At 43.9% G+C, this 12,903-nt stretch overlaps 1 protein-coding gene across 1 annotated transcript; it reads left to right on the forward strand.

Annotated features, from left to right (window-relative positions):
• The first annotated feature begins 546 nt into the window (after positions 1-546).
• LOC147157995 (uncharacterized) lies at positions 547-2,676 on the forward strand. The gene is made up of 2 exons (XM_086063425.1): positions 547-682; positions 1,081-2,676. The coding sequence occupies exons 1-2, from the start codon at positions 547-549 to the stop codon at positions 2,502-2,504; spliced, it is 1,560 nt and encodes a 519-aa protein (XP_085919551.1). The 3' UTR covers positions 2,505-2,676.
• The last annotated feature ends 10,227 nt before the right edge of the window (positions 2,677-12,903 follow it).

The raw sequence follows: 12,903 nt of genomic DNA on the forward strand, positions 1-12,903 counted from the left end.
AGCCGTTTTGGATTTAGTTATAGCTGTGGAGCTCAATGAATGGGATTGTCTATTGTATCTGTCTCACTCTCCTGAGAAAATAAGGGAGTGTATGTAGTCTGGTACCTGTCTGTCGGAAGAGACAGGCGGATGTATGATTGTTTTTCTCTAATCTGATTTATACCTATGGGAACTCGGAGAGGGAGTAGAGAGGGATTTTCTGGTATTTACTGAGTTGTAAACAAATGTACTGTGGGCTAAGGGAGGAGACTTTTCGTATTCACCCACTTTTCAATAAATAATGATGTGCCGGAGGAGAGAAGACACACAATCTGAACACACTGCTTGAGAGAGTTCAATTGTTGTCATCAAAAGCTTTTGATACCTTTGCAAAGGGACTTCTTCACCAGAATCTCACCATTCAGTTAATTGAACACGCAAAGAGTACAATATAAATATTGATTACTCTAACACTAGCCACCAAAAAAAAGGAGACGCGTTTTGTTAGCGACTAATTGGCTCAGCAGACGCCAAGTGTGAGCATAGAGTGTCGCCGATATCGTGAATATGTGTGCTGCAACGAACGTGACGTGCGAAAAAGAGCTTTGTGGAGCACAGGAGGTGAACGAGCGACAACGTCAGCTGCTGGACGCTGTGTGCAAGCAGCCTCGTGTTGTGTTGAACAGAGCAGGTTTGTCGCTTGCTTAATCAATACTTTTCAACAATATGTATGTATTTATTTTGAGAGGAATCTTCATCCGGCCACTTTGTTACCTTACGTTTACAGTTTTTGTCTGTCGCTTTGGTACATTACTCAGATCTTAATTGAATTTCTCAGAACTGCTTTTTCCATTTTCACATCGCTGTGTCACTTGTACACAGCACTAAACAATTGCTCTTTTTTTTCCTTTTTTTTTTTTACAAGCTGAGGCAAATCTGTTGTTTCTACACACATACATACACGTATACACACGTACGTTTTCCCGGCTTTGTTATTATTGCGCTCACGTGGCCCATGTGATAATCTTATATATAAAATACATAACCTCACAATAAAGTGATTTTACCAAACCTTGTGTCCCGCAGGCGTCGGTGAAATATATCTTTGTCCTGAGCGGCAGGAGTCAGACTTCCCTAGCGTGAAAGAGGAGGACAACCTGGAGCCTCTGCAGGTTAAAGAAGAGGAACAGCCACATCCTCCCAACATAAATAAAGAGGGGCAGCTGCCACTATACATTAAAGAGGAGGAGGAGGAGTTCACAGAGTTTCCCGGGACTGATGTCCATTTGAAGACTAAAGATGAATGTCTATATGGAAACAACAAAGGGGCGGAGCCTTCAAGCAGCAGCTCAAGACAACTGATAACAACTGAAGATGATGAGGACCACCGTGGAGGATCACAAGCAGACAGCCGGTTAGCTCTAATGTCAGATGCTGAAGACGCGTCACACTCTTCTCACACTGATGGCGAACAGTCTGACGGTGACGTGACATGTCACACTGGCAGCAAACGTTGGAAATGTTCTCTATGTAAACAAACTTTTGGCAGCAACTTTCATTTGAGAAGACATATGATTAGCCACACTGGTGAAAAAACTTTTCCCTGCTCAGTTTGTGGCCGACGTTTCTCTTACAAAGCAAGCTTAAAAGTGCACACAAGAACCCACACTGGAGAGAAGCCTTTTGCGTGCTCGGTTTGTGGTCAATGTTTTACTCGAAAAGGACACCTAAAAATGCACACAAGAACCCACACTGGAGAGAAGCCTTTTGCCTGCTCAGTTTGTGGCCAATGTTTCTCTCACAAAATAAGCTTAAAAGCGCACACAAGAACCCACACTGGAGAGAAGCCTTTTGCCTGCTCAGTTTGTGGCCAATGTTTCTCTCACAAAATAAACTTAAAAGCGCACACAAGAACCCACACTGGAGAGAAGCCTTTTGCTTGCTCGGTTTGTGGTCAAAGTTTTGCTCTAAGAAAAAACTTAACATCGCACACTAGAACCCACACTGGAGAGAAGCCTTTTGCCTGCTCAGTTTGTGGCCAATGTTTCTCTCACCAAATAAGCTTAAAAGCGCACACAAGAACCCACACTGGAGAGAAGCCTTTTGCTTGCTCGGTTTGTGGTCAATGTTTTACTCGAAAACAACACCTAAAAAGGCACACAAGAACCCACACCGGAGAGAAGCCTTTTGCCTTCTCAGTTTGTGGTCAATGTTTTACTCGAAAAGAACACCTAAAAATGCACACAAGAACCCACACTGGAGAGAAGCCTTTTGCCTGCTCAGTTTGTGGTCAATGTTTTACTCGAAAAGAACACCTAAAAATGCACACAATAACCCACACCGGAGAGAAGCCTTTTGCTTGCTCGGTTTGTGGTCAATGTTTTACTCAAAAAGGACACCTAAAAATGCACACAATAACCCACACTGGAGAGAAGCCTTTTGCCTGCTCAGTTTGTGGTCAAATATATTCAAGTAATGCCAAAGCTAAGAGGCACAGGTGTGCTGGTGAGAATAGCTGTGATTAATGAAGCTTGATATGAACTCATTTATGGATCGACTTAAAATGGTGCAGAAATCCTGTCTACCGCTGAATGAACGAAGGATCTGTGTACTTGCATTGTATATTGTATGTGTCTTGACTTAACCCTGTTATATGCGTATATTTTTCTTCATGTGCTGGGTCTGCTACAGACATCAGTGATCATGGCCCTCCATGCCTCTCTGTCATCCGTTTCCCTAATAAATTCTCTAATGGGGTTCTTCCGTGTTGCAAAGTTATTTAAGTTGTCTGTATATTTTGCCGCCTTCTGTTTTTTTTACTCCACATATCTTGCCACGTTTAATTTGTTTTGCCATGATATTCTTTGCAGAAATATACCTATAGTAGGCTGCAATTACTTTGTATAGGGGCAAACAATTCTTTAAATGATTCACACAGCAAACAATCATATTTCTCCTCGGCAGCCACTAAACTCTGACAGAGCCAGACTAGATGCCGGCCACTTCGAAATAGCACTTTGCCCGATTAAACTTTTTAAAAAAATAGATACAAGTTATAATTTGCTAAAAAGAGTAAATAAGCAAAAGGCCAATTAAATACGTCTGGTCAGGGGGCTCAACAGTGACACAGACCTCCTGATTGGGCACTCCTACCGCTGTACAGGTACTACACGTGTTTCTTATTCGTCCAAATGCAGATTTAATATGTCTCTTTTGTTCTCCTGTTAAATATATCTTTCAGCGTGATATTTTTGTAAATTATTATCTTTTGTTTTTTCCCGGACATGAGATTTGTCTAGCTGGAGTTGCCGTAGGTTTCACGTGACAATGATACTCCCTTCCAGGCCGCTTTTGCGTAGACACGCACGCTGTCGCGCTTCACTAAATGATTCTTCTTGATCTCGGATTGAATGGACTTAAATCTCGACACTGTGCGTGCGTCGCTACTTTATAGAAGTCAAACATATTTACTACATTTTGTGTCTGGTTACATTCGGATCAGACAGTGCTCGTCGAAATCTCTCGGCCCTGTTTTGCTTAGCTTTGCTTAGCTTGCTAGTGTTAACTCTGTTAACATTTTTACTGTTTTACTTTATATTTTAACCATTTTGTATTTAGTTATAGCTGTGTAGATGTAGGTATAATTATGTTAACTCAGTATGGCTCAAAGAATAGAATGGCATTCTTATCTGTCTTAGATTTATGAGAGGAGAAGGGCAAACGGGGTCTTTCCATCCGCTATTTGGAGGATAGTATATGGTGTCTGGTACCTGTCTCTGTCGAAAGAGACAGGCTGATGTATGATTGTTTTTCTCTAATCTGATTTATACCTATGGGAACTCGGAGAGGGAGTAGAGAGGGATTTTTCTGGTATTTACTGATGTCAACAAATGTACTGTGGGCTGACTTTTCTATGAACCCTCTTTTGAATAAATAATGATGTGGGCTGGAGAGAAGACACACATTTGAACAGAGCACTGCTTGGGTGACTTCAATTGTGTGATCAGAAGCTTCTGAAAACATTTACCTTTGCAAGGGGACTTCTTCACCAGGATCTCACCATTCAGTTAATTGAACACGCAAAGAGTACAATACTTAATATTGTCTACTCTAACAAATGGTGACCGCCGACGCTGAATTATAAACGGATGGTGTTATTGACGTAGAGCAGGCTGCGGCGTTCCCCGACGGGCGGAATTTCTGGCGCCATATTAATTCCGGTAAGTGGAGATCTTTATCCACGTAGAGAAATTCTGTCTGTTTGGTGGCGCTACAGCTGGTTTTTCGTCTTCCAAATTGTCTAAATTTTAAATGAGATCTGTGTGAACAAGTTATAGTTTGATGTCGTTAGAGAGTTGATAATTCCGACGATATTGAACTAAACACGTCGTGGAGTGGTGCGTTTAAAAGTGACGTAAATGCAGACTCAAAGTGATGAAGCTTTTTTGTACAGGAAGAAATAGCGGTTAATTTTTTGATTTGTTTTGTTTCTCGTCAACGCTATGAAGAATCCTTAGACCATAATGTATATTGAATAAAAGGGTTTGCCGGATGACGTAACAAGTCTTTCTTGTTTACTAAGGATCGCGAAGATTATGGTGAGCGTTTCTGTTTATATAACAGTTTTGACCGGATTGGGGGAATAGTATCATATTTGTTCATGGCTCATATTGAAAAATTCCTCGTTACACGTAATATGTTTTTTATTTGAAAAAGCGCCTGTTTGAAATTGAACAGTATTGAGGGGTCCAGGTTGATTACAGTAATAATTGGATTTATCTTACTGTATTTGCAATCGAGAGATTACGTGTCTTTTATTTGATTTTCTGGCATTCCTACTTTTGTAGTTTTGGGGTCAGGATTACCGTATGAATTCCTTTTGTTCTACGGTTGAATTTGATGGTGCGTGACAATTTATTTTGAAAATGAGCGCCTTGCAAAAATTTTGCAATATAGGGAGAACAGTTTAGCTCAGCGGGATTGGGTAACCGCTGTGTATAAACGAGAGGTCACGTAATTCTTATGTCTGTCTGTTGTGTGGCCGTATGTGTTAACATATTGAACTATTAATACTAAAAGTGAGACATCACTGTATTGATAAATATTAATATTACTTGCGTGGGATAGAAACCGGAAGTAAACATAAAAAACTACAAACAAAATGGAGGGCGTTTTTGACCGGGATACAGAATGGTTTGACCTGAATACGCTTCCGGTCCATAGCGGAAATCTGTGTCTAGATATGCAAGTTAAGACCGCATTTGATGTTGCTGCAGAAGCAATGCCCGAGAAACATCGACGGAAAATGAAAAAGCTGATAATGGATTGGACAATGGCAGGCTGTGACAAAGGTTGGTTTCCACCTTTGACATCCACTGTTTGTTTGGTAGCTTTGATGAAAGCAGTGGAATTGGCATGCGTGAAAAAACGGCTTTCGCTGGACAAAATGGTACGTCAGACTTTTGTATTTTCTTTGAATGGACGGAGAGTTAGACAAAATCGGAAAAAAGTGGATAAATTGATGTGCAATGCTAGACTGTTGGCTTTGGGTAGTTCTGTAAAACCCGCTCGGGGGGCCTTAGCAAATGCTGCTAATGATGCTAAAATGACTCCAGCTCCTGTGGAAGCTATCAACCCGTTTACTGAATTACCGTACAAAACTGCGGTTCAAATGCCATAGAATTTGCAAGCGCCGATTTTAAAGGTGAATGGTGGTAATCTCGATGTGGATTGGAATGGTGGAAAATGTGATATAAATTCTCGGCCAATTCGATCTACTTTACAGGCCGCGGCTGACGGCTTAGCAGCTGGCGTAAGTGCTTCTGTGACACGATTGGAGAGTAAATTAAACGAAATATTGATGATGAAAGATGTTCCGCAAGCAAAATTGAACCAAGCGGGTGCTTTTCAATTGGAACTGTCTAGACACGCTGAAGTGCCCCAGGTTATTCGTAACAAATGGCGTGTGATTCTTTCTCGCTTTGTGGAGGCTGCGAACGAACAATTGACAGAAGAAGAACGCTTATTAAGGGCGCAACGCGATGAATTGTTTCAACGACATGAACTTGATATGACTAATGAAATTTCTGATGCATTGACAAAGAGCTGTCAAATTGTAGAGATTCGACAACAGTTAGCTGATCTGACATGTGCTGTTGGTGACGTCGTGAGACAACGTGGCTTTAGTGCATCCGATAACCCCCTAGAGGCTCCTCCTGAACAAATTATAACCCGATCGAAAGGGGCGTTGCAAGCGCCCATGTTGACGAAGGTGGATCCAGCCACCGGTAATTCAGCTACTGTATACAGACCCTATTTGCCATCTGATTTGTGCGTGCTTGTAAAAAAACTTCCCTCCAATGCAAACGGGGGGGGGGGGGGGGGGTGGAGAACTGGCTGAGGGCGCTTCAAAGGGAGGTCACAGGGCAGATTTTAACTGCAGGAGATATACGTACACTTTTGACACAAGCATGTCCTCTGTCTCAACTCGAAGTGTTGTTGACTAATTCAGGAATGTCGTCTTTGTGTGACGGTGAGGCATTATCACGTGATACTTATTTAACGCTGTTTGGAGCGCTTGGCGAATTGTTTCCACTCCCTGAAGTTGTTATCTCTGACTTGATATTTGCTCCCAAAGTTGACGAAGAGGCAGCGGCGTTTATTGACCGTGCTCTTGTGGACTTTTCTTTAAAGACTGGCCACTTGCCAAATGATTCTGCACTGTATTCGTAAATATTTCGAGCTGCGGTGTTAAGGGGTGTGCCTAAGTCTGTTGTGCAGGCTATGGACGCGAATCCGGATTTGCCTGGAACCGACCATGACAGGTGGTTGTCTCATCTGAAACACCATTTGAGGAGGTATGCAAAAGATGTCGAATCAAAAACTGAAAAACATTTAAGTACTGAAAAACAATTGGCGATTTTACAATTGCAGACTTTAAAAAAACAGGAGGATTTTGTTCCTCCGGCTTCTTTTTTTTTTTTTTTTTTTTTTTTTTTTTTTTTTTTTTTTTTTTTTTTTTTTTCTTTAAGAGCTCAGTATTGTTCATTCGGAAATGTCATCATCATTGCTCTTTTTTTTTTTTTTTTTTTTTTTTTTTTTTTTAAATATATATATATATATATATACACATATATACATACATATATACATATATACATACATACATACATACTTTTTTTTTTTTTTTTTTTGTGTGTGTGGGTGAGTATGTGTGTGTGCGTGCGTGCGTGCGTGCGTGCGTGTGTTTGTTAGCTCACCAGAAAACCTATTAGAAAAAAAAATCTTATACCGTTCACCTAAATCGAACACCAGGAGACCCGAGGGGACCGAAGAAAACCAAGGAAGGTGAAATCCAGCACCGACCAGACACCCCCCACCAGAACTCCTCCCCAGCCCAAGAAACATCCAGACCCCAACAAATCCAAAAAACATAAAGTCAGGGAGGCCTCAAGAGACCAACGGAGAGACCGAGAAAAGGAAGGAAGGACAGACGAAGCCGCGTGAGATCCGAGACACCAGCCTCCACCGATTCAATAACCTGAGGAGGAAACAGATTGTGTCTGAGTTTCGGTAGATGCTGGTGTGGTGGATCTGGCATGCATGAAAATCTCCACCAAAGAGGGGAGCCGTCGACCCCCGCCGGAACAGAGCAAGCGCAACACCTCAGGGCCCCCCAGGCCGCGGCAGCGCCAAAGGACGACCCCCGGGCCCCACCAGGGCCACCGGCCGGAGAGCAAACCCAGGAGCAGGAGCGCCCCCCGCCCCAACACGGCCCGCGCCCCCGGCCCAACGCAGCAGGACGGGGCACTGCAGGCCCACCAGGCACCCCACCGGCCCCCAACCCCCGCCCCCCCACCACCCCCCGCCCCCCATCCACCCCCCGCCACCCACCCCAACCCAGCCCCAGCCGCCCCCATGCCCCCAATCCCCCAGACACCCCCCACCCCCAGCACCCCCCCACCCCGCAACCCCCACCACCGCCCCCCCCCAACAAAGCCGCCCCCCCCCCCGACCCCACCCCGACCAACCGGCAGCCCCCCAACCCCCGACCCCCAGCCCCCGGGGACCACCCGCACCCAGGCACCGGCGCCGAAGAGGGGCCGGACAGCGGAGCGGAGAGGGCAGCCGCGCCCACCCCACCCCCCGCCGTGTGGAAGGACGGAACACCGGGGGCAGAAGGGGGAGATGGGGGCACCGGAGGGCGGCCGACACCCCCGAACCCCAGGCCCAGCGGGGGAAGGCCCCGGTCGTCACCCCAGCGTTCTTTGTGAAAATTAACCCCTGTTACTGAGTCCGCCAGCTCGCGGACTGGCGAACTCTACCCCTAAACCGTGAATGTGACCCCACCCAGTGTATATACAAGTGTGTGTGTGTGGTGCATTAAAATTAGGAGCAGGTGAACCGGAGCCGATGGAAATGATATTCCCACGCTCCGATCCACCCGCCACCCAAGCATGTTGCTGAGTGTATGTGGTGCATTAAAAAAAATAGATAGGGCGGGGGGGGGGGGGGGGGGCGGGTGGCGACACGGACAGGGGACCGCAGCACTGCTCTATACTGCGGCCCCCAACCGATGGCACCCCCACAAGCCCCCAAGCCCCCCCCCCACCCACAAGTTGTGTGGTGTATTAAAATTGGAGGGGAGTTGTAGGGTGAAGACGGTGTTTCCACCCTACCCCACCCCCCAAAGTGTGTTATGTGCCCTATATGTCTATAAAAGTGTATTGTGCAAACCTAGTGTAGTGAGTTAAGAGGTGTGACCAGCGGGGCCCCCCCCAACCGGGCGGGGGCAGGAGGCGCACCGGCCCACCAAGCCCCCACCCACCCCACCAGGACCCCGGCGGGCATATGGGACCCGTCCGGCGGGGCGATAGGGCTCGCCCCCCGGATACTGGGTCCCGCCCGAGGTGTCAGGACGCCCACCGGAGCGGGGCGGGCACGACACCAAACCCCAGCCACCCCCGCCGGCCCCCATAGCACCGAGACCCGGGCCATGGATGGAGCCCCCGGCCCAGGGGAGGGGAAGGAAGGCGTACCGGGGAAGGGGAAGGGAGGAGGGAAGGGGACGACAAGAAGGGCAGGGGGCAGCGGCAGGGACGCAAGGAGAGGGGGAGAGGAGGAGGAAGGGCGACGAGGGAGAGGGGACAGGGAGGCGGAGGACGGGCGGGGAGAGGCGAGGAGGGAGAGGCAGCAAGGGGGAGGAAGGGGGAGGGGAGAGGGAACCACCGGGCACCCCGGCGGCCCACAGGCCCCGAACCGCGTCGCCGGGCCCAGAGCGACGGACCGCGCCGGAACGGCGCCGCCCCCGACACCAGGGAAAGCCCCGCAACGCAGCACCCCCCAAGAGACCCAGGGAACGGCCAAGACGCAGCCGCCACCCAGCAGCCAACAGAGGGGGAGACCCGCCCACTCCCCGCCAGGGGGGACAGCACCCACAGAATTAACCCACTGGCATGCCGTGAATCCGAATATCAACCCCTGGTGCCCATCGGAGGTGAATCCGCTCGATCCCGCTGGCAGCAGCCGGGTTCCTGACTATGGAAACACAACCATTAGTTACAAATTGCCTAATACAGAAACATCAATGCCAGTTATAACGCTGCTGTGGCTCTCGCTAACAGGCAGAATTAAAATCCAAGTTTAGGTTAAAAAATTCTATATACGTAGACCATGTTTCTTTAAATTTTGACATTTGGTTTTTATTTGAGGCAGATATTTTTTCCATTAAAATATGATTTATGAGGAGGTTAGACCATTGGTCGATATTCAAAGTTTGTTTATTTTTCCAGTTAACAAGAATTGTTTTTTTTGCGATAGTAAGGGCTACAAGTATAGATTGAAATTGTTTATGTGGTAAGTCAATTGTTGTTAAGTCACCTAGCAAACACAGGTTTGGAGAGAACGGTATCCTACAGTCCAAGACAGCGGAAAGTTTTTCTAAGACTTTAGTCCAGAAACACATAACCGGAGTACATAACCATAAAGCATGAAAATAAGTGTCTGTAGTGTTTTGTAAACACTGGAGACAAATGTCGGAGTCTGAGAGTCCCATTTTCTTCATCATATATTGAGTAATGTATGTTCTGTGAATAATTTTATATTGGATAAGTTGTAAATTTGTGTGTTTTGTCATTTTAAAAACATTTTCAGAAACTTGAATCCAAAAGACAGATTCCGGAGCTATAGACAAGTCTGTTTCCCATTTTGAGATGGGTAAAGACGTTTTATCAGTATATGAAAGTAACTTATATATTTTTGAGAGTTTTTTTGTTGTTGTTGGAGAAAGCTTGGTAATATCTTTAGCTAAAACAGGCGGTTGGAGCGTACCCTGGAGTGTTGGAATTTGTTTCTTTATCATACTTTTAACTTGCAAATAATGTAAAAAGTTTCCGTTTTTTATTTTATATTTTTGGAGCAAGGATGTATATGATATAAACATATTATCTGAGAAGAGATGGTGGAGATGTGTAATTCCTTTCTGCTCCCACACATTCAAATAAAACGATTGGTTGTTAATTTGAAAGTCGGGGTTATGCCATAGGGGAGAAAGCCCGCTGGGCTCCACTTTGGCTTTTGTCATTTCTAGTGCCTTCCACCAGGCAGTCAGGGTGGCGGAAATCATTGGATTTTTAAAGCAGTTATGGCGCTTAATCGATGTTGTAATAAAGAGTAAATCTAGGAGTCTGAGGTTATTACAATCCTTCTGTTCTAGTTCCAGCCAACAGTTAGTATCTCTATTGGGTTGTGCCCATAAAATAATATATTGTAGCTGGTTGGCTATATAATAGTGCATAAAATTTGGTGCCTCTAGACCTCCTTTGGATTTATTTTTCTGAAGAGTAGATAGACTAATCTTTGCTTTTTTTTTTTTCCAGTAAAATTTTGTAACGGCTGAGTCCAACAACTGGAACCAGTTAGCCGTAGGTTTAAATGGAATCATTGAGAAAAAATAGTTTATTTTGGGTAAAACTTTCATTTTAATAGTGGCTATTCGTCCTATTAGAGAAATAGGAAGATTATTCCAGCGCTCCAAGTCACTATAAATGCTATCCAGAAGTGGAGTGAAATTTAAATGAACTAAATCAGTTAATTTAGGTGAGATTTTTATGCCTAAGTATTTTAAATTACCTATAGGAAATGAGTAGTATGGGTCCTGGCTTGCAGGGTTCCATGAATTTTCTGTAATAGGTAGAAGTGTTGATTTTGTCCAGTTAATAGAATAGTCTGATAACTGTGAGAATTTAGTTATTAAGTTAAATACTTCCCCTAATGAAATAGCAGGCTTTTCTAAATAAAGTAAAATATCATCGGCATATAGATTAATTTTATGTTCTGTTACCCCAGAGTGAATTCCTTGAATCATTCTTTCCTGGCGTATGGCTAATGCAAGCGGTTCAATAAATATTGCAAATAATAAAGGCGACAGTGGGCATCCCTGTCTTGTGCCTCTCTGTAGAGTAAAACTCTTAGATATAATCCCATTAGTAGTAACAGTAGCTTTAGGAGAATCATATAATACTGACACCCAGTGAATAAATGACTTCCCAAAGCCAAATTTATTTAAAACAGCAAAGAGGAAGGACCAGTTAACTTTATCAAAAGCTTTTTCTGCATCCAATGATATAATAACTGCCTTTTTATCATGCCGCTGTGACATACTAATAAGGTTAAAGAGCCTTCTAATATTATTAGTAGAGTGACGCTCTTTAATAAAGCCTGTTTGGTCGCTATGAATGATTGTCGGGATTACTGTTTCTAATCTAGATGTAAAAGCCTTAGTGATAATTTTAATATCAGTGTTAATTAGTGAAATCGGACGGTAACTTGATGGAAGGGTGGGGTCTTTTTCTGGCTTTAATAAAAGTTTAATTGCTGCTGTATTCATGTGTGGGCGTATGTGACCATTAGTTTTAATTTCTGTTACTACTCTTAAGAATAGTGGAGCAAGCATTGACCAGAAGTGCTTTAGAAATATAGCCGGATAACCATCAGGGCCGGGTGCTTTGCCATTTGGCATACTATCTAGAGCACTGTACAACTCGTTTATAGTAAGTGGTGCATCTAACATATCTTTATATTCAGTAGTTACCTGAGGTATACTTAAGCTACTGAGGAATGCCTCAATATGCTCTGGGTTAGGTTTATTAGTTTCTGAGTATAAATTGTGATAATAATTATAAAAAATTTGATTAATTTCTTCTGGTGATTGTGTACATTCACCAGTTGTACCTTTAATAGCCGTTATAAGCGATTTTTCCCGATTACGTTGAAGTTGGTTTGCAAGAAATTTACCTGATTTGTTATTATATTCAAAGTTGTTGTATCTCAATTGTTGTATTATAAACTCTGTCTTTTTAGTTAACATATCGTCTAACTGTATTTTTGTATTTTGTAAGTCAGTCCATATTTGGTTATTTGGGTTTATTGCGTACTCATCCGTCAGTTGTTTAATTTTATCTTCCAAGTCTTTTTCTAATTTTTGATCCTGTTTCTTTTTATAAGATGAATATGATATAATTTTACCTCTAATTACTGCTTTCCCGGTTTCCCAGAGAAGAGCTGGAGATAGGTCTGGAGAGTCATTTATTTCCAAAAAGTCCGCCCATTCTTTTCTTATAATTTTGTCAAATTCTGCGTCGTTTAGTAGTGAGATGTTAAAACGCCATGTAGGTGGTGGTTTAAAGGTATAATCAACTTGTAGGGAAAGGGAGACTGGTGCATGGTCGCTAATAATAATAGGATGTATTTTTGTAACGGTTTTATCAGCAATAGAATTATTTGTAAGAAAAAAATCAATTCTTGAAAAGGACCGGTGCACAGCGGAAAAGAAGGTAAATTCCTTCTTATTTGGGTTTTTAAGTCTCCAGCTGTCGACGAGGCCAAAGTCATCCATATATTCCCCTATTACTTTTGTGGATTGTG

The sequence above is a fragment of the Leptonotus elevatus genome, chromosome 19, assembly GCF_054856555.1.
Source record: "Leptonotus elevatus isolate MCC_2025b chromosome 19, RoL_Lele_1.0, whole genome shotgun sequence".
In the NCBI taxonomy this organism is placed as follows: Eukaryota; Metazoa; Chordata; class Actinopteri; order Syngnathiformes; family Syngnathidae; genus Leptonotus; species Leptonotus elevatus.

Bases quoted from the DNA above. Each gene is read 5' to 3' on its own strand.
- LOC147157995 (XM_086063425.1), top strand. From the start codon at position 547: ATGTGTGCTGCAACGAACGTGACGTGCGAAAAAGAGCTTTGTGGAGCA. The intron at 683-1,080 runs CTTAATCAATAC...TCGGTGAAATAT, and splicing joins CAGAGCAGGTTTGTCGCTTG to ATCTTTGTCCTGAGCGGCAG.